At 36.4% G+C, this 26103-nt stretch overlaps 3 protein-coding genes across 3 annotated transcripts; 1 reads left to right on the top strand and 2 right to left on the bottom strand.

The window, feature by feature from the left end:
* Window positions 1-514: 514 nt before the first annotated feature.
* Window positions 515-3503, bottom strand: LOC128862191 (uncharacterized). Its single transcript, XM_054100677.1, has 2 exons — window positions 857-3503; window positions 515-769 (listed from the first exon to the last, which is right to left on the bottom strand). The coding sequence occupies exons 1-2, from the start codon at window positions 2565-2567 to the stop codon at window positions 642-644; spliced, it is 1839 nt and encodes a 612-aa protein (XP_053956652.1). The 5' UTR covers window positions 2568-3503; the 3' UTR covers window positions 515-641.
* A 14845-nt stretch (window positions 3504-18348) lies between these two features.
* On the bottom strand, window positions 18349-24986 carry LOC128862189 (nucleoprotein TPR). The gene is made up of 6 exons (XM_054100674.1): window positions 24331-24986; window positions 24122-24266; window positions 23764-23826; window positions 21748-21825; window positions 19741-20987; window positions 18349-19671 (listed from the first exon to the last, which is right to left on the bottom strand). The coding sequence occupies exons 1-6, from the start codon at window positions 24523-24525 to the stop codon at window positions 19432-19434; spliced, it is 1968 nt and encodes a 655-aa protein (XP_053956649.1). The 5' UTR covers window positions 24526-24986; the 3' UTR covers window positions 18349-19431.
* Window positions 21832-23551, top strand: LOC128862190 (uncharacterized). The gene has a single exon (XM_054100675.1). It carries the CDS (start codon window positions 21866-21868, stop codon window positions 23549-23551), a length of 1686 nt encoding a protein of 561 aa, XP_053956650.1. The 5' UTR covers window positions 21832-21865.
* Window positions 24987-26103: the final 1117 nt, after the last annotated feature.

Raw genomic sequence — 26103 nt, 5'->3', positions numbered from 1 at the left:
TTTTTTTTTCGGAATTTATTTTTGTTACCTCCGTCTGACATTTTTACATACTATTGCAAAAAGCATTTCAAGTACACATTTAAATTGTCAGACGAAAATACCTTGCAAAATATCTCTGCGATATCGCGAACTTCCAGTCCAGATTGCTGAATACAGTTTCATCATTTATTTAACTTATTGAAATACTTTGTTGAGTTACTATACGCAATAAAAGAATATCAATTGAAGGGAAAATTTTAGGCATGTGTCGTACATATAAAAAGTAAAAGATTCTTCGTCTGAATAAAATAAAAATGTTGATTTCGGTGTATTGTAGAGAATTATTATTGAATAGTTTGTGCGCTTATATTAGTAAGTTTGTTTAAGAAAAAAAAAATATTATGACTAAGTACATGACACAAAAAAAAAAATAGTTTCATCCCAATCTTATTTGAAGAAAAGTAATTTTTTTTCTATTTTATTTGTAAAAAAAAATAATTTCATTTCAATCTTATTTTGAAGAGTAGTAGTTTTATTTTAACAAAAGTAATTTTATTTCTATTTTGTTTGTAAAAAAAGATAATTTCATTTCAATTTTATTTTGAAAAATGTAATTTCATTTTAATTATATTTAAAAAGAATTTTTAAATAGTAATTTTTTTTCAGTTCTCGTCATTATCACTGTGAATGTTGCTGGTATCGGAGTCGTTGCATTCATCATCGAACTCGTCGTCTTCGATGATTATATCCTGTTCTTCATCCTCATCGGATGCGTATTGTCTTTCTGCCTCTGCAACATGATCGAAAAAATTAAATAATTAGATTATCATTAGAATTCATGTGATATCGATGATAATGACTAATAATATTAACATACCTAAATTTGTTGGCTGTTGCTGTGTGTCATCGAGAATAATATCATCAATTGCTGACGGCAACTGATCACCTTTAAACCATGTAAAATCATATTTTCCATCCTCGTTAATAAACCATCCATGTTCCTCGGGAAGTTTAGTTGATGGATTATTTTGGTCCGCATTTAACCATAATTGCGCAATGTAACTTGTCCGTAGCAAGTGTTGATTTAATTCATCGGCACACAGTGGAAAATTCGACGCGTCAGTGGTGCTAATTTTTTTCTTGAATAACTCGGATTGGTCATGGTGTTTGTAGTTGGCTTCGAACATTACCAGACGAGCCTCATTCACTTTCTGCACTCCTTTTATATTGTATATGGTGCAGACGAACTCCTCTATTATTTGGTATGTTGCAGGATCAACATTATTCTCTCCCAGATCTGCGAAGGCTTTCTGGATATTCGGATACTTCTTTAAAATCTTCCACGGTCTGATCTTGCCTTTGCCATAAAAGGCGGGATTATAATCACACCCAGTGAACGCATGTAATCCAGGTAGAGCTTTACAAAGTTGTTCTCCTAAGTTGGCATGTAACTGAGTAACATTGATGTAATGTTGAGAGGCACCAACGCCGACATGCATCCATATTTTCAGTGATTTATCCAATTTATACATATTACCTAATAATATAATCAATACATCCGTATCAGCGCTACGAATTTCAATATTACACGTCATTTGAATTTTTGATACGTGATAAGTGATTTTAGTATCTGCCTCTTCATGCAAAGGACAAGACAAATCCGTGTTGATGGATCGTACAACTTTGTTATTAACAACTTCGAAAGAATAGCATTGATCGAAGTTTATATTCAAAGTTTTGTTTCTGATTAAAGGGATAAACGAATCGTCCGTCCAATAATTAATTAGAAATTCGACCAATGCTTCTTTAAAATTACTACACCTCAGATCTTTGGAAAAATCTGGTGACCTTACTTGCTGTGGCCCTGCAATTTCATAACCAGAGGAACTACCTCCACGTAAATCACGTTCGCAGTCCTTTATTGACGGATGAAAATATCTATCAAATACGACGTCCACTCTTTGGGCATCATTGCTTGTCAATGTTCGTAATACTTTTAGCGCGATTTTTCCATAACTAGCGGGGAGGTCTTTCATTAAGTGCAGCATAAAAAATCCATCGAAAATGACGACATCCATGTGTGGTGGTTCGGAATTATCATCTATTTCCTTCATTAACGTTTTCATCAGCGTCGATTTGTCTGTTTTACATATAATGCCATCAATATGACACAACGACATAGGTATTGGTGTCAAAGGATAGGTTAAAATTTTTGCCAAATCAATTTTTTTCTCCATGGAAATGGCCAAAAGACGTCCAAACAAATCGCGCTGCATTCTCACTTCCTGAACTTTAACACCCAAAGCGAATTTCTTTTTTTTTCCACCTGATGCAAAATTGTGTAATACATTTTTTTTGATCGGCTTCTCGAATTGCGTGGAATCTGAACAACATTTCGTTATGAAAGCTTTACGTAATGATTCACCTTGACGCTCAACATCGATTAAAAATTCCGTTATGTCTGACGAGGCTGCTTTTCCTGTGTGTATGTTATAGAGTTGTTTTCTGTCAATGTTTGCATCAAATGGGTTCATTTTATTTTCTATTGTTTCCATGAAAGCTCGGAGTTGTGATTGACTTATTTTCATTTTGCTAGTTTCTAATTCTCCTGATATATCCTGAGCAGCTCGTAATCCGGCCTGTTGATATACGTGTGAAATGAGAGTTGAACGAATTCCACGACTCTTTGACCAGCGCTGGCGAGCCGTGATTGAATTGGTGAAGTGAGAAACACCGGTCAAACGTCTCGCAGCATCTGCGTTGATCGTTTGCTCCAGTGTTAGATCGATTGGTTGCCGTGAAAATGGTTTGTTGGTGCGTTTGACACCAAAACTTCCTTCTCGAAGTGATGCCTCCAGTCCTGGGTGAGTTTCGTTGACCTTCAACAAATTGTCATGATATTTAACCAGCCAGCGTGAATAATTTTGCTGATTAAAAGTGAAGAAGAGATTTGCGATATTTGGTAGAGAATATTTAAATAATTCGTAGTCTGCAGTCCTTATGCTTCGAGTCAAGTCTAGGTAATGATCTATCAGGTGTATGTAGGTGGCATAAAATTGTGACTTAGCAGCGGTATTTCCGTCTGACGATTTAAATATACACTTAAAATAGTGCCCACTATAATATGTGAGAACGTCAGACGGAGGTAAAAAAAAAAAAATTTCGAAAAAAATTTACAAATTTGGGGTCGTCTGACACTACTTTTGCAGCGATCTAGACGTCTGACGATTTAAATATACACTTAAAATAGTGCCCACTATAATATGTGAGAACGTCAGACGGAGGTAAAAAAAAAAAAATTTCGAAAAAAATTTACAAATTTGGGGTCGTCTGACACTACTTTTGCAGCGATCTAGACGTCTGACGATTTATATACAGCATTTGTGACCTTCAAACAGTAAGCCTACAAATTTTCAGCCGGAGGTACGAACATTTTTTTAGCAACTTTTTTTTGCAACTTTAAGTTGTCTGACGTCTTTTTTGCAGGGGTTTTGAGCAAAATCCTTGCAAATGGCACTGCTTCATGGTTCTCCCAACCACTTCTCAAAATTCTAGCCGGAGGTGTTATCGTAGTACCTCCGCGGCCGCCAGCTCTCCGTCTATTAGTTTTGTTCGTCGAGAGAGTAATTTACTACTCAGTTACGTACTTAATCCAAGGCAGCACTTGCTAGCAAGAGGGATTCTCCGTTAGATTAGAAGGCTGACATTATTATCGCTGGTTCCTAAATAAACGAAGTCTCTCATAATTTCGAAATCAGCTGTGGGTGCCGATACGCGAGTGCACTGACTTTTTTTTAATGACAGGAGATATTTCGTCTTGTCCTCTTTCACCTCCAGACCCATTCGCTTTGCTTCTTTATCCAGCTTAGAAAAGGTGGAACTACCAGCGCGGTTGTTAAGGCCGATATTGATATCAATACCATGGCATACGCCAATAATTGTACGATCTCATAAAAAAATATGCCTGAGCGATTAAGTTCTGCGGCTCACACAATCTTTTCTACCATCAGCTTAAAGAAGTCACACGACAGCGAGTCACTCTGTCTGGAACCTCGTTTGGTATCACTCGCCGAGACGAGATATTTCCCAATTCTAACGGAGTTGTTGGTATTGCTTTACGTCATCTTGCATGAAGTAGTAAACAAATTAGTATAATGGGTTATGTCAATAACGAACTCTGTGTAAGGACTGCTATAACTTTTATCGAAATACTTATATGATACTTGTTTATAGTTATACCTACATTATTTAGAATAAAATATACTTTCATACTACTTTGTACATAATTTAGAATTAAATATACTTTCATGCACTGGCGCATTCACATAAATATACTATAGCATGCAGATTACATGTGCAATAATGCTTACAAGCACACATACTTTTTTCATCATTTAAAATGATCATAATCGAAATTTTATTAGTAATACCCCTTCGGTAAAAGTAGGAATCCCCATCAAACCGACACAAAATTTGTATGTACCGACTTTTTTTTTTGTGAACTTAACAACGTATTATAAGTACTTTGTGGGGATGCACAGGAAGCTGGTCAGATAAAGAGTTAGAGAAATCATAGAAATTTTAGTATGAATAGTAACATGAATCATTTCCAAAGCTTTGAATGGCAGATTTGCCGGTGTTACCATTCAAGAGTAATCGGGACTATTGTGGAAGTAATTGGGACTATCGGCGACGTATAGCCTATATAAGGCTGCAGGAGAGGAACCTAGACGCAGGTACCTGTTATGTCTTGGGACATAAACGCGTCTCTCTACCCAGATGCTATATTTTTGTTGTCCCAGAGTAGAACTAAGCCGCACATGCCATTCGTGTAACGGCACCTTTGAGATATCTCTAGCATTTTGATTTAAACCTACATTAAAAAATGGCGGATACAAATTTTTATTAAATCTATTCGATCTTCACAAAATACAAATATTTGAAACACATTACCAAAGTCGCTAAATTAAATTCAGATTTTTAATATACAAAATGGTGTTCTCAATACTATGTACTAACTGTAATTTGAAAAGGCTTGAGACTTATATTAAAAAACTGACGTATTTTTAGAGGTCTGGAACTTATTTCGGATAAAAAACCATTAAGTGAATAATCTGACCAAATTCTGCAATTGATTTTAAGGATATCGTTATTAAGACAAGCGCCTTGCTTTAGTTCTATAACAGTTTTTTTAACATAATCGTCCTTATAGCGCTAATAACACAACGAATGTTGAGTTTGAATTCATTCATCGTAGCTGGTTTATCAGCACAAAGTAGAAATTTGATACAAAGCAATCAAATCACATGACATAGGTGGCAAATGGCAGTCCTTGTCTTCGGTCACCAATGACACCGTATTTCTGGAATCATTTAGCACCTAGAAGATAGGTATCAATGTCTAGAGCAAAAACCAACATTGAAAAAGTATAGACTAATGATGCCTGCATCACACTAAACCTGACATTTTTGTAATGCACTGAAAAGTCAGCGATCTTGTAGTTGTAGGTCTCACTCCAAATATGACAATTTGGCTTATTCACACACCCTTTGTACTAAAAATAAGCCCGGTTTCTAAATATGAATTTATGGTACAAAATCCGGTTCAACTTCCAATAGATTTCCAACCCCATCATCAAACATACGACTCAAACGATAGTCCAATACCTGCAGTTTTTACACCGGTTGGATCTTATACCAGATATTTTTTCAGGACTTTCGTCAAAGGCCGAGTTATTAAAAATGGCTTAGAATCGCCAATGAAATCGATTCCTTCGGTACGTATTACATGAACTCTGTGTAGGAAATATGATACTTTTCATAAAAGTATTGCATACTTCGGGGCCGCCGCAGCCGAATGCGTTGGTGCGTGACTACCATTCGGAAGTTCGTAGGTTCGAATCTTTGTGCATGAAACATCAAGTGCTAGAAAATGTGTTTCATAACAGCGATCGCCACTTGGCAGGCAATGGCAAACCTCCGAGTGTATTTCTGCCTCCTCATAAGAACCATCTGCCATTCGGAGTCGGCTTAAGGGACCGAATTGTGGAATTTTGAAAAGTAAATTCCACAATTTATAGGATATTAGATTAGACGCGTTGCTCTTTTCAATCATTGATCGTAGGCGAAAGTGAACGCTATACTGAGCAGCTGTTCAGTTTATTTACCTGCTGCCATTTATCATAGTAGCCGCTCAAGCCTTTTCCTTAACTTGTAAAACCGAGAAATTTACGGGATTCATATGCTTGAAGCCGATTCCTGCCCCCTGCACGTTCACTGCGCACTCGCCTATTTCCTTATTTCCCGAAACGCCATTACATTCGAATGTAAGACTTTGCATCGTAATTTGTCAGAATATACTGGATTGAAATGTCAAAAACATGTGTTTACTTGTGCAGCTGGCTGAAGTCCCTATTTAAATTTGTGTACGACTGAAAAAATACACGCTATAAACTAACGGTTCGCTGTAGCTATTAAGCCATCGAAAATTACGCTATACATTTTAAATCCTTTTTGGAAAAAACTCTGACGGTTTCACTATGGCTATGAAACTGTGAAAATTATAGAATTAGGTACTTTCTTTTTCAGCTTCTGATAGATTTTTATTTACTGTGCAGTGTATGTGGACGTCGGCTTTAAAAATATGGGTTTCGAATTAGTAGAGAACACAATTTATAACCTTTCTAAATGATGATAATTATATATGTACGACTATAGGCACAAAACACAACTAAGCAAATTTAAAAACTATTTAAGTAACAAAAATATGTACGATCTACTTTTTAGCAAACTTAGTAATTTGAAATTTTTTTTTAAGAAGTCCAATATTTGCATTTCTTTTAGAGAATTATTGTAAATTCTGTTTAAATTTTCGCAGAATTTTTTAATAGCCAATTTTCCAATTTTCTAATTAAAAGTCCAATTTTAGAATTTTACTTTAATCTGTAAGCATATTATTATTATTAGTGTTTGTTTTTTTTTTTGAAGCGTTTATATATTTGTATACATATAATGTATATGGTGAATTGGACTCACAATGTCTTTGGTTAAATGCTAAAGTTTTATTTGTATTTGTTGTAGAAAATTCATATTAAAAATATTAACTTCATTGTTGCTGCCGTATTTGTTGGTACTATCTGTTAATAGTGTTGCAGATAAGAATTCGTTTTTACTTTCTAGGAGCACCATCAATTATTTTTATTAAATTTAATATCCTTTTAATAAAACGACACGTGTGTTATATCCATTCGCATTTGGATGAGTTGGAAGCGGAGTTTTCATTTGGAAGCACTTGAAAAGTTCAACTCAATTGCAGATTCACTTCACATAGTACGATAGTGTTTTATGACTTTTCTTTCATATCAACGATTACATACATACATACTCGTCCGTGAGTATTTATACGCGAATTCGAGTATCCTTCTTTGTTTGTCATGCACTTTGTGACCATTCGCCCAGCGAACTTCATTAATTTTATGTTTCTCTTATATTTTTCGATACGCACTTTGTCTAACTTTATCATGATTTGTTTTGTGATTCCAATTTCCTTAACACTTTATCATTTTCATTCCTGCTTTATTTAAGTTTTTGTTTCGTTTTTTTTTTAGGTATTTAAAGTACCTTACTTAATTTTTTTTTAATTTTCATTACAAGAGATATAACAAAGACACCAATAACATTTACATAGAACACAAAAATACATAGAGAGCAGACAAAAATATTAAAGTATAGAAGAAGAACAAGAGACTTTTTTGATGGCAGTTAATATCCAAACTTACAGAACTTTTACAGGGTGTATCACTTATTTATCATACCGACAAAAATTACACGCGGAAAGTGTAGCCTTACACGGCCACTTCTGTTCACGGACACGTTTTCTGTAAACTGATTCGAATTTTCCGCCTTTAAGCATGGCAAACCATAGAGAAAGCAGCCACGTCGTCGCAACAACACCAACTCGTTCAAAGGATGCATTAGAGAGCTTGCTTTTCCAAGCAACACCCGCACAATGTAAGTGTATGCTTTCGACACATGCTATGTAGATGTATAGAATACATATATTGGCGCCTGTACATGTGTGTGCGTGTATGTTACCATCACTATCGCTACCCCTATTAACATTTCCTTTTACAAGTGCCGTTTGCTGAATGAGCACGGAGCGAAGTGTTTGACTACCAACATTAAAAGAGCCATAAAGCGCTCCTTGCTCAGCACAACATTGTACACACATTGTTTATAGATATGTATATGTATATTCATTCACTTTCGCTCTCAACAAATGCCGAAATTGCCGAAAGGCAAAGTAATAAGGACTTTGCGAGTATTTTTTGATGTGTGAATGTGTGTACGCTTGTTTATATTGTATTATATTTTATATCATTTGTTTTGTGGTTGTCATTTGATAAAAGGATCGGTGCAAAGGATTTATATGAAGAAACTGCGAATATGGATACATATACATACTACATTACACTCACGCCGTGGACGAGGGGAAGAAAGCAAAGAGAAGAAAACAAGTAGGGAAGCGCTAAATTCTGTCCGGACCTTGTATCAAGGTAAGCATACAATTTATTACATAAAATTTACGAATAAAAATTGGTCGTCATAGATATCCCGTTAACTTTTTGATGTTTCCTTTTGCCATGCTTTACTCGTAATGCATATTATTACGTTGTAGCGCTGTTTTCTTTCAACCATACTTCTTTTCCTGATTGGCGCGATAAGCCGCATAGGTTTGGGCTAAGTTTAACAGAGCGCGTCAGTCATTTCTTTTTGGTGCTAACTGACGCTAGTTGGACAAACCAAGCCCTTCTCCATCTAATCTTTCGAAAGCAGAAGAGGCCTTCCTCTATCTCTGCTACCACCAGCTGGCACCGCATCGAATATTTTCAGAGCCGGAACGTTTGTATCCATTCGGACGACAAAAGCCAGCCCACGAAGCCGCTGGACCTTTATTCGATGCGTTTTGTCCATGTCGCCGTAAAGCTCATACAGCTCATTGTTCCATCGCCTACGATACTCGCCATCGCCAACATGCAAAGGTCCAAAAATCTTCTGCAGAATATTTCTCTCAAAGGCAAAATCTTTCTCTCACCATCCAAGCTTCTGCGCCATACGTTAGGACTGGCATGATGACAGCCTTATACTTATAGAGTATTAGTTTTGTTCGTCGAGAGAGCACTTTACTACTCAATTGCCTTCTTAGTCCAAAGTAGCACTTGTTGGTAAGAGAAATTCTCCGTTGGTTTTTAAGGCTGGCATTATGACCGGTGTATAACACCCTAGATAAACGAAATCTCTTTAGAAAAAAGTACTAAGGCAGGTTTGTCTTTCGCAAATGCCCATAGAAGCAAAGAGACATGAGCATGACAAGAGCATGGGAGACTTTGGTTCATCGTGAAAAAACCAAGACTTCGATCGCCGGTATACAACAAAGAGCGTAAAGCACGGTGGGAGTAGCTTGAATGTTGGACATCATTTTCTTAGAAGGGAGTTGGACCTATGTGAGAATAAATAGCTATACGTATAACTTTGCTTACCTTGATATTCTCAAAAATACGATTAATATTATTAATATTAATTAATACGATAATGACCCCAAGCATAAAGCTAAAGGCCTCAAAAATTTGCTTTCTAAAGAAAAACTGCACAAAGCCCCGAACTTAAGGTTAAGGTTGGGGAAAAAATTTAAAAATGTCAGTGAAGTATAGCAAGGAGTACAGGAAGCGTGGAACTCTATTCCCCGAAATTGTACTTCGCAGGTGTGAAGCAGTTTTGCCTAATAATAGATACTCAACGAAATACTAATAAGGTAAGAAATGAATAAAAAATTTTAACCAATTTGAAATAACTAATTTGTGTGTTTTTTTCTATCCAATTCAAAATGTGATAAATTCCGATTTTTTGAACTCCATATAATTGTAGATAAGGAATTTTTATTTAATTAGTGTTTTTTTTTCTGATAAACTGAAGTAAAAGAATAACTGTTTTACTAGGTCATCCAGTGAAATAAATCTATCTCGTTTTCTTTACGCTGTTATATATGTACAACCATTATGTGAACGGAATTGTATACACTTTGCACAGGTCCGTGCCGATATAATACTCGTATGTCGGTTGCAATTCTTCGAACCAACCTTTGAAATAGAAAGTAGTTGTTAAATGTTAACATGATTCTCATTCTCAAAACATTGTTTTACATTAAAATTAAAAAATGCTGTACTTATTTGCCAAATTTCCCTCCCAGAGCTAGCTGATTTTCTCGGAGCACTGTCTGACTGGGAATATTCATTCCGAGAGGTATCTAATATCTTTATGGACTTGCCTACAGTTCCCGTCACTATAAGTCTCTTCATAATTCTTTTTTCTAGCTGGATACAGCTTCCAGAGTTGGACATCTTTTTCAATACTACTTCGAATTTCGCACTAGTTTCGGAACGTCCCATCCATTCTCTCCCGCACCTGTCCCTCCAAAACACATCTGTTTTTGCTATTTAAATGGGGGATCAGCTTGCAGTTCAAATTGTACACTTTCTTATGACAATAATTACATTTTTTTTAAGATATTAAATAAAGTTGTCCACATAATCGCGTGTAAACTACAATTAGTGATTCACTTCCAAAACTCTTCACTAAAACTTTCACTTACCGGTATGCATAAAAAAACTATACAATGATTTTTGCGAACTGGCGCGAGTTAACGGCATTTGTCATGACTAACATACTCCAAATAGAATCAAATTTATGCCAATGTAGTTTTTATGAACAATTTTGTAAGGCACTATATATCAGAAATTTTAAATTGTGAAGGCGAACGGCCAAACATATTTGCAATACGAGATGTCTTATGAAATCTGTTACTCAATGTCCCGATATAGGTTTTTTTTATAGGATGCTATTTGATTTCAACTTGACAACAACTTAATTCGATAACAAAATTAGCCATCACCAGCTATCAAGAGCGTAGTAAAACACAAACTAACTGACGCAGCACATTCAAATTTTGACAGGAGTCAACTGACAGATGCCTGTTGACAGGAGCAGTATTTCTTTTTCAGTAAAGAGGTCAGAAATACAAAAAGTCACGGACTTATTGATCCGCCCTCGTAAAAACCGGTAGAAGAAACATATAAGTTGAGTTGGTTTACAATATTTTATGCTGTCCAAAAGAATTACCATACATTTATTTTATATTTCCAAGTTGTTTGCTGTTAAATTTTTCATTTTATCGTTTCTGACTATAAACTGCAAATTTCAAACTGGCTTAAACATACCAGATCAGGTTCCACAAAACATAAATTTTTTGTCATATGCTTTGGCTAAAATTTCTCCAATACAAAGTGAGCGTCGCTCTTGCATCGAACTGTCACTCTGCTCTCTCAATTTTTGTATTTTGGATAATTTGTTGGCATTAACGGACGCCAATAGGAATAGGAATAGGAATAACTATTACAAATTTTTGTGTTGTCGGACACGACTAATCTCGGCTTTAGTTACAATGAGTTTGGAATGCGACAAATGGTTAAGTCTAAGTGTAATTTGTAATTTCGACATGAATATGGCAGACTCCGAAAATCGTAGCTCTGTTCACGAAACTTACCGTTCGCTGCATTTTACGATGAGGCTAATTGTTTTCCTTTATACACAAGCCAAACTTTCAGCTTTTGAGAAGATAAAATTTAAAATACCATTTCATTCATCAATATCTACAAATTGCCCTTTCGAGTTGAACTACCCACATATTTTTGAAGATGATGCCGACCGGTCAAAGGTGCAATTTTCTGCACAAATTTCACCAAATTTAATTTCGAACGGAAATCGCTGAAAACTGGCTTTGCAAAGCTGCTAGAAACAACAGGAAATGCAAGCTAAAGACAATGTTGTATTTCGACGCGCGATAACCGCTATGTGTGAAATTTGGCGAAAAGTGCTTTTGATTAATTCACCGCCTTACTCTCTCAATGCCATATGATTCTGTATTAATAACCGGCGATCTGATTTGTTTCCCTGATATTCAATTACAGTTGTCGTATTTATGATGAATTTCTTTTTTTTTCTGCAATAGCGAACTATCAAAAGCCCGCAAATCTTGCAGAATCTTTCCATTGGTTCAACCTACTCCTGCGTCAAAACCTGAGACCGGCTTGATGGGCGACTTAGAAAATTATTATTATTATTATTATTTTTTTTTTTTTTGACGAGCAAGAACTGTACTCCTCAATTGTCTACCATTGTCAATTGTCCAAATGGGCATTTGTTGGCAAGAGAAATTCTCCGTTGAATTCTAAGCTCGATACTATTAGCAATGCTGATTTTCAAGTAAACGAAAGCTTTAATACTTCTAAATTATAATTATCAGGAGTGACTTGGGCACCGCGACGCGTGTGCGCAAGCTCTTTGTTGGATATCAGACGATTGTTCATCTCGCCCTCGTTTACCTCCAGACCCACTTTAGAAAAGTTATTGGCTGATTTCGTCGCTGATTATCCAATCTTGATCAACTTGAACGACACGGTTTAAAATAGTGCTGCACAATTTAAGGACAGGTTTGGTAAGCAAGGGATCGAACAGTTGGAAAATTCAGTTTGATGTCAAGCCTTAACAAAACCAACTGAGACAAAAACCACTTCCCGGAAACCGAGAACACCGCAGTATGTAGTATTCAGTACAAGTATAGGAAATTTCATAATCTATTGAAGTCTATAATTCCGGCGAACGTCTGAGTGGCGAAGGTCGATAGAGTATTTAAAGCTCACAGCTGTCAGCTTAACCAGTAAAAGTGGGATAGATTCCTATGGAAATATCATACCGATTCCAATTTCAGTGGAATATGTAATGTTAAAAATTAAGAATCTTAATAAAGCTCCAATAAAATATTATATTATACTCTCGATTAAAAGCTTTTTTTGTTAATTTCCAATTTTAAATAATGTTTTAAAACTAACACTTTAAAAAATCAAACCCACTTGACTAACCATAAAACCGTTTTTTAAATTATTTCCTTTACTGTGGTTATGACCACATTTGTTTCACTGTGCGTCGTGCCAACTCATTTCAATTGCAATTATTTTAAGTCGGACACTTGATGATGTAGCACATCGACAGCGACAATAGTTATGAGCGCCGGTATTTGCTGAAACGCATACGCTCAGAGAACGAAAGTCAAATAAGCGATAGCAATACGCCTGCGCGCTCACTTTGCACTTCACATTCGACTGTCTATGCAACAATACCAATAGCATTTATGGGTGACACCCATACACATGTGCATACATACATACATATAATGTGATGAAATGATGTACACCCTGTATTCTTCACTGTTCGCATGCTCCTGCCGTTTTTTATCAGCGAAAAATTATGATAAAGACAACGCCATTTAACAAGGCCACATACAAATTGAGTTGTTGTTATTGTAGTTGGTGGTTGTCTACGTACGGTCTGTTGCAAGCTGAACAAATCGTGTCCGTATGTGTAGTACTGTTGACTGTTTCGTTGACCGGTAAGTTATAAATGGGTTAGCAAACGTAATTGCTTATATACATACTTACATATGGAATTGCATATATACAGTGGCTGTCAATAATATTAAGTGGACAAACTAGCTTTATTAGCTCAATTCCCTATGTTTCGCTGTTTATTTTCAGATATAGAAAAGTAGCGACTATTTTCAAATATACTATAGTTGAGCTATAAAAGAAAAACAAAAAATGTTATTCATAACTTCAAACAAGAGTTCGATAACATCCACCGCTATAAAATCGCTGAAGTTTTTGCAACTGGGCATCAGCAGCAAACTGACCAATTTGGTTATGTCCACCCAGGCAAACACTACCGAAAAAGCAGTAATCCAGCAAACTATCTCGCTTCCCTTTGACATTTTCTGTGAAGTCCAACTAGGCGGCTCTCTCTCTACAACCGTTTTCAACTTATTACTGTATTATTATATTAGGGACGAGGTCAAATTTAGCAATCTCTGGCCGATATGCCGATGAGTTCACGATAAACGTACGAAATAAGAAAAATACCTGGCCGCACTTTTTTCAACATCGAGAAAGGTGCTGAAACTGTAGATCCCAAAATAAATGCAGAAAAAACTAAATATCTGAAGATTTCGCGCAAGGTGGAGAGAAGACATGGTAATTGGCACTTAGCGATTCAAGGGCGTACAATCGTTTAAGTATCTGAGCGTCACGATAAAAAACGACAACATCTCACACGAGACAATACAAAGCAGGATTGTGGCAGGAAACAAAGCATATTTCGCTCATACCAAACTATTAAAATCTAAACTTCTGACGAGAGATAGCAAAGTACATATGTACGTATGTATATACCAGTCAATAATATATGGTAGTCAGTTCTTGCCGAATTCTTGAAAAGTATTGCGAAGAGTGTTTGTTCCTCTACGACTGCAAGATGGTATCTAAGGAATACGTTACAATGAAGAATTGCTGGTGTTATGTAATGCCGAGGATATCGTAAAATACGTCAAGTCCCAAAGACTATTATTGTTGGTTACGCGCATCAGAGATGACCGCCTCCGGAAACCAATCATGACATACAACCCCGTAACGCCTAAATCACAAGACGTCTAAGACTACCAGACAACACTTGAACAAATTCACTGGGTGTTAAAAACTGGAGATGCATGGAAACGAATCGTAAACACGCCTCTCCCTCTAGACCAAACCTGTCGAAACAGCAAGTTTCCTGGGCCTACCCACAAATGATCTTGACGAAGACGACCGGTGATTTGCATTACACGGACAGGGTTTAGTATTGCTGCTACAATCCGTAATCCTCTTAACGCTTTTTAATCTGGCATGACAGTCCTTAGCAAAATCGATTTAATTGATGCAATTAAATAGGTTCTCATAAAAACATCTGTGGGTCGAAGGCATCATCAAACTCTAGGCCAAACTTCAGGTCTAGGTCCAATGGAATTTGAGCCGAGGATTTCAAATGCCATGCTCGGCGAGTACTGAGTTTGCACTTGTCATTTCTGATATGTGTTACCTTTGCATTTCAAGAATAACTTTATTTCTGTCATTAAAGCTACAAATCAGTCTCTAATTCATCGAGAAAAGCTTTCAATTGTCGATGGTTTAACGATCGTCCCGGAAAGAAATTCACAATACAATACCATAATAAGGTTTCGTATGGATTTTATACAATTATTTGGATGCTCTTAACAGGTCCCAACAAGTCTTTGTATCGGTATATTCTTTTCAGCAATCCTATTTTTCACTACGTTGTATATGTCTTGCCCTCTAGTAAGAATTTCCGAAGCCAAATTTGTTTAGCAGTGCCTCCTTAGCACAAAAATCACCGAATACCATTCTGATGAACGGTCAGAACAGTCAGTAACATCTATCAAATCCTCCATTTGTAGGAAAAACGTGTTTGCAGTTTGCATAAAATCATATTTGCAAAATACACATTTTCTTGTTAAAGTAAACAACGAAACCACTAACCTTCACGCAATCAGAGCAGGTGTACCACAAGGAAGTGTTCTAGGCCCCGTCTTGTACACTTTGTTCACGGCAGATCTTCCACTATCAAAGAACACATATACAGCCACGTATGCAGATGATACTGTCGTCATGGCCAGGAGTACCCTTCCCTCAATTGCTTCTGATTACCTACAAGAAAACCTTAACAGTGTTAGCGGCTGGATGAAAAAATGGCGCATAAAAGCTAACGAAAGCAAATCGACGCAGATAACATTCACTCTTCGAAATGGCTCATGTCCTGCCGTATCTCTTAACAGCGTTCCAATACCACAAACAGATAATGCCAAATATTTAGGTATTCTATTAGACCGGCGTCTTACTTGGCGATCGCATATATTTTTAAAGCGAAAGCAACTTGGACTGAAATTGCGATCACTACACTGGTTAATCGGCTACAATTCAGCACTTACACTAGACAATAAGGTGCTTATCTACAAAGCTATTCTGAAACTGATATGGACGTATGGCGTTCAATTATGGGGCTCAGCAGCAAAATCAAATCTAGAAATCATGCAAAGATTTCAGTCAAAGGTGTTCCGCATGTGTGCCAATGCGCCATGGTTTGTACGAAACGAGATATTGCACCGTGACCTAAAAGTTACGACAGTTTTCGAAGAAATAAACAACCTCAGCCAGAGATACAACAACCGACTTGCCACTCATCCGAATAATCGAGCAAATAACCTTTCCAAGATAAGCTACTCCTCAAGATTAAAAAAATGTCAGCCTAACGATTTAATGCAAAGATTTAAACCGTAATATACGTAAATGCAAAAGTTGTAAAATTGTATAATATATGTATATGTTATATGTTGTTCATTATTAAGTAACGAATTCCACTGGGAATTCTTACTCTAAGCTATTATTATTTAAATTGTAGGTAAAAATAGTACTTATTGTTATTGTTATGACAGATTGTATGGAATAAATGGAGTTCGAAAAAAAAAAAAAAAAAGTTTTTGCAGGAATTCTTTTAATAGTCTTCTAAGAACGTCAACTTTGCAAGGCCCATAAGGCCTTTGGTTGGTTGATTTAAGTGGTGATTCGTCCAGAATCCAACTAGCTCTTCTGCACCATTTTGTTGCCACATCCTCATTACCAACTTGTTTAACGGTTATTTACACCATGACCATATCCAGTCTCTGCGGTTCAGGGATCTTATTAGGTTATTGACCTCTAAGACAGACGGTTGTTCGAAACTCTCGAACAGCGGTTTGTCCATGGTTAACATTCTGTACTTTCATAGGACAGATGAAATGGAAGATTGTTTCCTTTTTCGCCGATTGTTGTTGTTGTAGTAGAAGCAGCATAAGGATTCCCCATACTTACATACGGGAATGCTGCTGAAGTGATAGTCCTTGGCCGGATATAAGTCCGGGTCGTTTCGATAACGTAGAACCGACTGTCGTGGAAACGCCTTTTTCTCCGGTCGTTTACAACTGTGACATTTTGGCTGCTTGTTCTCCGACAGACCCAAAGCCAGTTATGGCTACCGTTAGTCTTCAGGCGCCCCGCCGTTTCATGTTTATCAATGTTAAAGAATGCTTAAGGTTGTAGGTGGGTCATAACTTTCTGCTAATTTTGCACGTCATCTGGTGTTTCCATCTACAATCCGCGATCCGGAGGTATTTTAGGGAAATTGTATTCTTGACAACACCTTATGGTGTGAATACCGATTCTGTCAGATCGTTATTCATCCCCCTCTTGCCCGTTCATCTGCTTTTTCGTTACCTTCAATGCGCCGATGTCACCGGACCCAGATTAAGGTAACTTTATGGTTTTCACTCAAGGTGGTAAAGTAGAAATAGCCTTCCTTACAAAGCAACATTTTTTTCTGAATCGTCGAGTTGTAGAGTCGCGTTTCTGTTTGTTCTGTGTGCCTCAGACATGATTATATCGCCTGTACCGCTCATCTGCAAAAAGTTGCTGTTGAATCTCTTGCTTGTCACTTTTGCCTCAAGGACTGTTTTTAGCGACTGGTTCAATAAAAAACAGTCGGCTCTACGTTACCTGAATGACCGGGACTATATCCAGCCAAGGACTTACATTTCGACAACAACAAAAACAAGGGGGCTAAACTTCATCAAACTATTTAAAAATTATTAATGATTTGTTGAACAGCCAGCATAAATATTCATAGACCTGTCGAAACATTTTTTGTTCACGCTATTTACATACAAGTACATATGTATGTAGGCGTTTATTAGATTTTCAGCGACGTACATTTGTAACTGTTATGCATAGAGCCAAATGGAATTTAAATGAATTCCGGAAATTGTGGGGCAAAGTACGCAGTACGAAGTGTGTCTGTCAAACTTCACTTTGGCAATGTCGCAACGTTTTGGTTCAAGTTTACGTGACATTGTTTTGCTAAGTATTTTTAAATTTCACTTAAATTTGCGCTTGGCACGAAATATTCAAATTTTTGTGCGTTTTACTTTTATAGTTTTTAATACGAAAGTAGTAATGGTTTTCCATATATCTACCTAAAGGCGAAAAATGATTAACAACAAAACGAATGCAAGAAATGTTGAGGTAGAGGCAATCACAAAATTGAAGAAAATTATTGCCATGGTATAGTTGTTGTGTTGTTCTACCGTTATAGTCGAGGTGGGGGTGAAATACTTGCATAGATTTTGCCTGAGCACGCAAAAAACAATTCAAAGCTTTTCATTTTGGTTTTTATTAAATGAATCGATTTTATATAATTATGCATTAATGTATGTATGTATTTTCTAACAGATCTATATTTGTATACACACATATATATATATATATATATATACTTGTGTATTTGTGGTTAAAATATTACTATTATCCCATAGATCATTAAATAGATTAATTTTTATAATTACTAACAGTGGCGAGTAGGCGAATGGGTTGGTGCGTGATTACCATTGGGAAGTGCACAGGTTCGAAACCACGGGCACTAAACACCAATTCATAGGAACCGATTTTTTAATAGTGGTCGCTCCTCGGCAGAGACCTTCGAGTGAATTTCTGCCACGAAAAAACTTATCGTAAAAAAAGTCTGTGTTTCGGAGGCGACATAAAACTGTGGAAAATACCAAGGCGTACACCACAAATAAATAGGTGAATATTTACAAAGTTTTTCGAGTTTTCTTTGTGATTTTTTAATGGTGTTCATTCTTAAACCAAAACTAATATATATAAATCAAGCTTTCAAACTTTGTACAATATTTAGAAAAATTCAAAAAATTTCCATCAAAATCTGAATTTTTAGAAAAATTACAAGTTTGCAGTGTTATTTGTTGACTTATTTTATTGAATTTTGGGTATAATAGCATGCAAGTTCCAGGCGGCTAGAGAATCGCTTAAATAATTTTCTTCTCCAAGAAATTCATTTCTATATGGCATAAAGTGCAAAAAGGCGTAAGAAAAAAAAAATTATGAAAAATTTCAACGATTTTTTAGCCGCTTAAAACTTGCACTTATTTTATTGTACTAAAATTTTATGAGCTGTTGCTGGGTAAGATCCAGATTGAAAAGTTCAAAATTTATATAGATATTTGAAAATTTTTCTAAATTTTGATTTTCATTTATATAGTTTCATTCAAGGCGCATTCATTAAAGGTTGTGGCACCAACAACAATGTTCTGTACGTTTGATTGTCAAAGCAAAGTATTGGGAAACTAGAAAACAAATAATGAATTCGCCTTGTTTCATTCTGAGTTGACAACACATGGACACGGCGAAAGAAAAAAAAAAGAAATCAGCTGATTTACCAACACTACCTTTAATAGATTCGCCTTGGTTTCATTTATATAGTTTTGGCAGAATGAACAGTAATTAAAAACCAAATAAATAAAAAAATTCTAGCTCGAGTAACATTGTAAATTTCAAAAAAAGTAGCATGCACTCAGCTGTGCTCGCCACTGTATATACTCTACTTCTACATTTTCTATTCTAGGCACCTACTACTGTTTTTTACGCTGCCGCATTGCCAGCAACTCTTTGTATTGCTCAATAGAGCCATCCTCGTGCTTGGAAGCGAAACTTGTACTCGATTTCTCCTTTACCTCAGACACTTTTTCGCGTTCCGAATCTTTTTTGGAGCGTTTGGACTTCTTGATATTATCACGTACACGTTTGCCTAGACGAGAGGTCGCCAAAACTTTACTCACTTTCGAACTCTTCAAATAGCGCGAATGCCATGACTATGAAAAAAAAAATTACAAAATAAAACCAAAAACTAAATTGTATGCTCATACTAAGTACATACTAACCTCTGAACTCTTTTTGTCACGTTCTTCTTCCTCACTAGAATCCAACGATATGACATCTGCATCTGGCTCCTCGCTGACATTATTTTTTTTCCTTTTGGGTGAAGTCGCAAATGACGATTTTGTGTTTGTATCTTCTTCCAGATGTTCAATCATTTCCTCCTCAAGATCACCACCTTCAAGTGATATGACATCATCATTTCTATCGTCCTCATCTTCGAGATTGAGTCCCATGCTTGCGGCCTCTGCTTTTGGCAATACGGTAGCCGATGATGCAGCTGCTGGATCAGTTGTAGCTGTTAATGGATCTTCTTGAGGAATTTTTTCTAATTCCACGGTGCTATTATTGTCTGGCTTACTAGTTTCCACAGTGCCATCCTCGGTAGCAACAATTTCTTTCGGGATCATGCTTGGCTTTATATTATCAGTGGGTGCAGTAGTGGTAGATGACACACCGATATTCATTTCATTATCGCCTTTTTCTTCGTCATTTTCAACTGGATTGTCGACTAATTCGCCTTCCTCTGGTTCAGTTATCTTACGTTGTCTTGAAAAATTTTCGGTTTCAGGAGGTTTCGGGGCACAGTCTTTCTTACCGGTATCTTCTTTCTTATTCATAGATTCAGATTGCGTGGTTTTCTTTTTCCCCTTATGATCATGCTCTCCGTCGGAGCTATCACTGATTAGCAACGTTTCAGGTTCCGGTATTATTGGTATAACATCTGGTGTTGGCGAACGGGACTTCGTCTCTTTTTTCACCTCTTTTGTCGTGCTCACCAATGAGGCGGCATCCGTCTCATTGGTTTTAGATTTATTTTGAGTTTCACTAATGACAGAATCTGATCCATTATTCTTAGAGCGATAATTTCTCTTCAACTTATTTGGTCTAGTTGTTTGGGGCTCATTTTCTTTAACCTTTGCTTTCGCATTGGAAGTACTGGACGTGCCAGCAGCAGAGCTGGAAATCCCTTTACTTACTTTCGCAGTAACTTGCAGGCGTCCTTGCGAGGTGGAGGATGTTTGCGTCTTTTCTATCTCTTTACTTTTCTCACTGGATTTGCGCCGGCGTTTGTGTTTATGCTCTTTAGACACTGCTCCGCTAGAGGAGTTTAGATTGTTTTTTTTCTCATTATTCTCAGCATCCGAGTCTACTTCAATCTTTGTCACTGGCTCGAGTGCCAATTGGGAGCGAATGGCACGCGCACGTGCTTGCAATTCTAGTAGCTCCAATACACTTATCTGCCCATTATCTGCAATGAATGTTGGAAATATGTTATAGATTTTGGGTAATAAATTATATTTAGTACTTAGAAACTAATGATAAAAAACTTTTTTTATTAAATAATTAAAAAATAGGTTTTTTTTAATCAAACAGTGTCATCGTTGGGCCTAACCGACACAATGTGGGGTTCACACAATATCCCCCCCCCCCCCCCCCCCCCCCGTATGTAACTTACCACCTCTTCGCCCTTCGCACAACACTCCTTTCGTCCCACCCTGTTGAAACTGCCTTTCCTGGGACTACCGTTAGATGAGAGTGTCTGCGGTGATAGGCGATTTCACCTCACCACTAATAACAACAAGAGGGAACTCGAGTATTTTAACCTGGAAAAGCACAATTTTTTGCATTTGCTACCATCATAACGTGAAAACTATGTAACGCGCATTGTAAAAAATTGATCGGTAACGAGGCGGATGAACTTTGTTAAAAGTTACAATTTTATTGTAATACTTTTGAAAGATTATAGTTCTAAATGTTTATAATATTTAAAATACCGTTTCATTTTCTTCTAGATGGCGTGAGCAATAGCTATGGTGGCCGCCTATTTTATAATTTGTTCTTCCTTACTGTACTTCCTTTTGCTAAAAATATTTTTTATAGTGTACCATGAAAGATTTACATATTCATGCATTCACTTGAATTCGATTTCTATTCAGTTTTTTGTCATTATTTGTTTGTCACTATTATTATGATTATTATATAATTTTCTCATAAATTTTGGTACTTACTTTCATCTTTTTCGGTTGAACTTTTTGTGGGTTTTTTGACACCAGTTTTACTATCAGATCCGCTGGTCTTTTTCTTTTCTAAAAATATAAATGAAAGTTTTAGTTTAATGCCATAATAATGGAATACAACAACGAAAAAGACAATCTGGACGCTGTTCCGTCAATGGAGGGCGAAGAAGATGACAATGAACGCGATTTCAAAGTGCTCTTGAGTGATAACCAAAGCCTAATGAAGCGTTTGCAAGAGTTTAAGAAAGCATGCGATGAACATGAAAAACATGCACGTAAACGTTGCAAACGTCGCTACTACAATCTTGGCCTAATGGCGCGCATTGTTATGGAAACTACCGATGATGAGCTAAACAGTCTATTGAAAAATGGTGTGCGCACATTTCTTATCGATACAGTGACTAGCAGACGTAACGAATTCGAACAGATCCTTATACGTACAAAAACCATAGTTGATCAATTCCAAGAAAAGGAGCCAAAATTTCAACTTCCAATCGGAATAGCATTACAATTTCAGGGCGACTGCTGTCGAATAGGACGTTTACGTAACAATTGCTCGGTTTTGCTACATCGTAGTGATGTTATGTCATTAACACTGGACGAATCCTACCGCTATTGCAGTTATCGGGAGATCGCTTATGTAATAAATTTAAAGTATTACTTCAAAACATTAAAACTGGGCGATATAATATCAATCGGCAATGAAGTGAAGGGAAAAATTGTGAAAAAACTTAAGAACAACGTGGCAGTGATAATTGAAGATGCCGGCATAATTAATTCTTACGAATATATCGAGATACCAAATCAGTGCTATACACTGTCAGACGAAACGTTTCCCGACATGTTTATGGACGATTTACAACTGGCGATGCAGGCAAAAGCTGACTTCCTTGTATTGCCGCGCGTTCGTTGCAAGCCATTTCTTCGTGCTTTGCGTCAAAGTCTCAAGGATGATTTTGATTTTAAACTGATTGGCACAATAGATCTAGAATTCATTAGTTCAAAGATGCTCGACTTAATGGGGACCGTTAAGCTACTTGATTATGTATGGATACAAGATATGTTTAGTGCTACTGCTTCATTACAAAACCAAATATTTACCAATTTAATACCTTTGGCGAAATGTTTAAAAAAGCCTATTATAGGCACCATACCGCTGGAGCGTTGTAGCGACTTTAAACGATTTGAAAACCATGATTTTCTTTGGCGTATAGACACAATATTTATACAAAAGAGTACTTGGTGTAACAAATACCCACTGATCGTGAAGAAATTGTTGCCGCTAAAGGATTTTCACAGAGCTGTAGTTGAGAATACAGCGGCTTTAAAGAGTATTTTATCTTCATATCAAAGCATAGTTAATTTCATCATACGTACGATCAGTTCAGTAGAATGTCAAGCGATAGTAATGCACAGTAAATGCGAAACTGCTGCTGTGGCACTGGGGCGTGTGGAAATTTACTGCCCCGTTCTTATGATGTTGCCCTTTGATGATATTGAGGAAAATGAATTTCAATGTAAACTGAAATTGGCCAAGGCACTGAATATGCGGCGTAATTTGCGTGGAATTATGTATTCAAAGGAAATGAATGAGGGTAATCTCAGCCCTATCGAATATGGCATCGAGTACGGACGTAGTACTGGCTTACTGGAAACTGGTGATTTTGTAATTACACTGGATGTTTGTAAGGAAGATGAAGATGGCATACACTTTGGTATTAATGAAGATGTTGTCATACTTCGCGCTTTCTATTTACAACCAGCTCCGATTGCTGAAAAATTCATGTACTCTTAAACGAGAAAACTCACAGTAGCAGTAATATATGTAATTTTTACTATTTATTATGGAAATTGTTTATGAATTTCAGCCAAATTTGGTATACAAATTTGTAAATTGCTATAAATTATAAAGCTAAGAATTTTAACTAAAAGTAAATACATATATATATATAGCGTTTCCAAAACTAGAAAAAACAATACTCAAGGAAGCATAATGTTTTAACTTACTTGTATTGGAGGATTCACCTTCTATTTCACTGTCTGAAGAGATCTCCTCAAGTGAGATGTGTTCTATAATTTAGAATTAGTTATAAAGCGAAACAAAAATTGGAACAAGTATACGCACAGTTTCACTAAAAACAAAAACCAAAAAGAGATTCGATAAAAGTGTGTATGCTGATTTCAACGGCTTTGTGAGAAATTTAAGTTTTTAAAAAGCGTAAAAGGTATCTTTGAATTACAATATCACCTCCACTTTAAGTTTTCGCAAAAAATGTTAGTTCCGTTGTATTCAGCATAATGCCATTCCATCCAAAAGGTGCGTATTCTTTATTTATACCCAAAAACTTAACTTTTTTCAACTCACCTTCTTGGTGTTCGACATCGGAATCGCCGGATGACTCTGTGTCTGTTGGACATTTTGTGGCATTTATTATGGACAGTAATCGTTTTGTAGATATACCCAGCAATTCGTTCAAACAGTGCTCTTCAATTTCATCCATACCTTTGCTCTGAATATATTTGAGATAAGTTTGGTAAATATGTATCTAAGTAAGCAAAAGCAAAAGCAAATACCTTGAGAAAATCCGGAGCCAAGTTTGTAATAGTTTTTGGTTTAAGTGAGCCAAAGACTTGTTTGACCAATTCAAGTCGATCATCTATGTAGTGCGACATTGGATGAAGAGAGCGATCTTCTTCGGTTTTTTCTTTCTTAATTTTGATCGGTTTGGGTATTTTGCCGGTCTTTACTTTTTTCTTCGTTTTATGCATTTTAAATAAAATATTTTGATTACTTACCAACAAATAAATACACTTAACTTCCCGCAATGAGTATTCTACAAATTTTAGTCAGCTGTTGACACATTAGAAAAAAAGATGAATATAAACCCTTAAACAGAGTTACAGCGGATAGCGAGTAACGGGTCGACGTATACACGCTGCCAAACATTTCATAGCATAAATTGCGGCGGGGCGGATTTCTTGGCATAAGTTACTTTTGCGTCGGCAAAATAAAAACATATATTTTCGTTCCTTCTTCGATTGAAGACTCAAATTTGCTTTCTGATCACTAGATGGCAATTTGTTTGTTTATAAGCAACAGCAAACAAAAACCCACAAAATGTCAATAAGTTAGAAATAAATTGTTTTTTTTTAACAATGCGCTTCAACGAATTGGTCCACAAATACAACTAACGAAAAGATTTCACTACAAATTTAATTTTATTGGAACCTCAACTGAAAACCGTCCCGTCGCAGTTGGGTGTAACCGACCAAATTTTCCAACGGAAGTGGATCGGCTGATCACCAGCCGTCAATCCACTGTCCCTCTACAATTCTGCTTTGGATCCAAAAGGTAAGGTGGATAAATTCGCCTTCGTAAAATAAACAAGCAAGGCGAATTGGCTACTGAAGATAGCCAAGGCCAATTGAGTACTTAAGGTGGCGCCATTTAAAACCAGTTACTTTATTCTGACGTCAACTCTTTACGCAATCACAACAAGCGAATTGTGAAAATTCGGTGTATAACTAATGCAAACGAAGTGCCACGTATTTAATTGTTAAAGCACAAATGAATATAAAGCCTCCAAAAGCCGTTTTTATACGAAAAACGCCGTGGCTAGAAAGTATGTGTGTGTGCGTATAATTTCCTGGGTTTTGGTCGAAAGAAAAGGAGGAGAAATGATATGTTTGTGAAAATTCCGCGAACGGCTTTGTAATGTTTTGATTTGTGACACAAATGAATATAAAGCCTCCAAACGCATTTTTTCGCGTTTTTATGCGGATGGCACCGGTTCAAGAAAGTCTTGGCAGTTTATATTGCTTTCACCTACTCCTCCTCTTCACAAACGGATAATTCCGCTGTCTTTTGTTTGTTTATTCATGGACCCTGACGACACAGCGAATTCGGAGGGTACAATCTTGCATTCTATCATTCTACGCATATGACTGACCTGATGTATAAAACGAACCGTGGTGTCACGATGAAAGTTTTGCCGCACATAAATATGCTAAAAACAAATGTTTTTGTCGAGAAAGAAAATATTGTATTTCGTTGTGTATAAACAGGTTTCTGTTGATTGTGAAATATTTTATAAAATTAATGTTTCTTGAGGCGAAAGAGGGGTTTCATAGCATTTATGGCTGGTCTGACCATAACTTTCACATCGGCTCATTAATTTTTCAAGACAACTTGCTTAACCTACATTTTGCTCTACTCTTGAAGCTATTATCAGAAAGATAAGGGTGCATTTAAATTTACTCAATTAATATAAATTCCATTTATTTTCTGCATTCAATTTGATATAATAAAAAATACCACCAATAAAAGTCTGCGCAATACCAAATTGT

This window comes from Anastrepha ludens, chromosome 4 (genome assembly GCF_028408465.1).
Source record: "Anastrepha ludens isolate Willacy chromosome 4, idAnaLude1.1, whole genome shotgun sequence".
NCBI classification, from domain to species: Eukaryota; Metazoa; Arthropoda; class Insecta; order Diptera; family Tephritidae; genus Anastrepha; species Anastrepha ludens.
This window is presented reverse-complemented; position numbering and strand designations above follow the sequence as displayed.

What these genes read in the sequence shown, in the direction of transcription:
- LOC128862191 (XM_054100677.1), bottom strand. Translation starts at nt 2,567, where the DNA reads ATGAAAATAAGTCAATCACAACTCCGAGCTTTCATGGAAACAATAGAA. An exon ending in GCAACAGCCAACAAATTTAG is followed by an intron (nt 770 to 856) that starts GTATGTTAATAT and finishes ATCATGTTGCAG; the next exon opens with AGGCAGAAAGACAATACGCA.
- LOC128862190 (XM_054100675.1), top strand. Translation starts at nt 21,866, where the DNA reads ATGGAATACAACAACGAAAAAGACAATCTGGACGCTGTTCCGTCAATG.
- LOC128862189 (XM_054100674.1), bottom strand. Translation starts at nt 24,525, where the DNA reads ATGCATAAAACGAAGAAAAAAGTAAAGACCGGCAAAATACCCAAACCG. An exon ending in TGGCTCCGGATTTTCTCAAG is followed by an intron (nt 24,267 to 24,330) that starts GTATTTGCTTTT and finishes AAATATATTCAG; the next exon opens with AGCAAAGGTATGGATGAAAT. An exon ending in GTGACAAAAAGAGTTCAGAG is followed by an intron (nt 19,672 to 19,740) that starts GTTAGTATGTAC and finishes TTTTTTTCATAG; the next exon opens with TCATGGCATTCGCGCTATTT.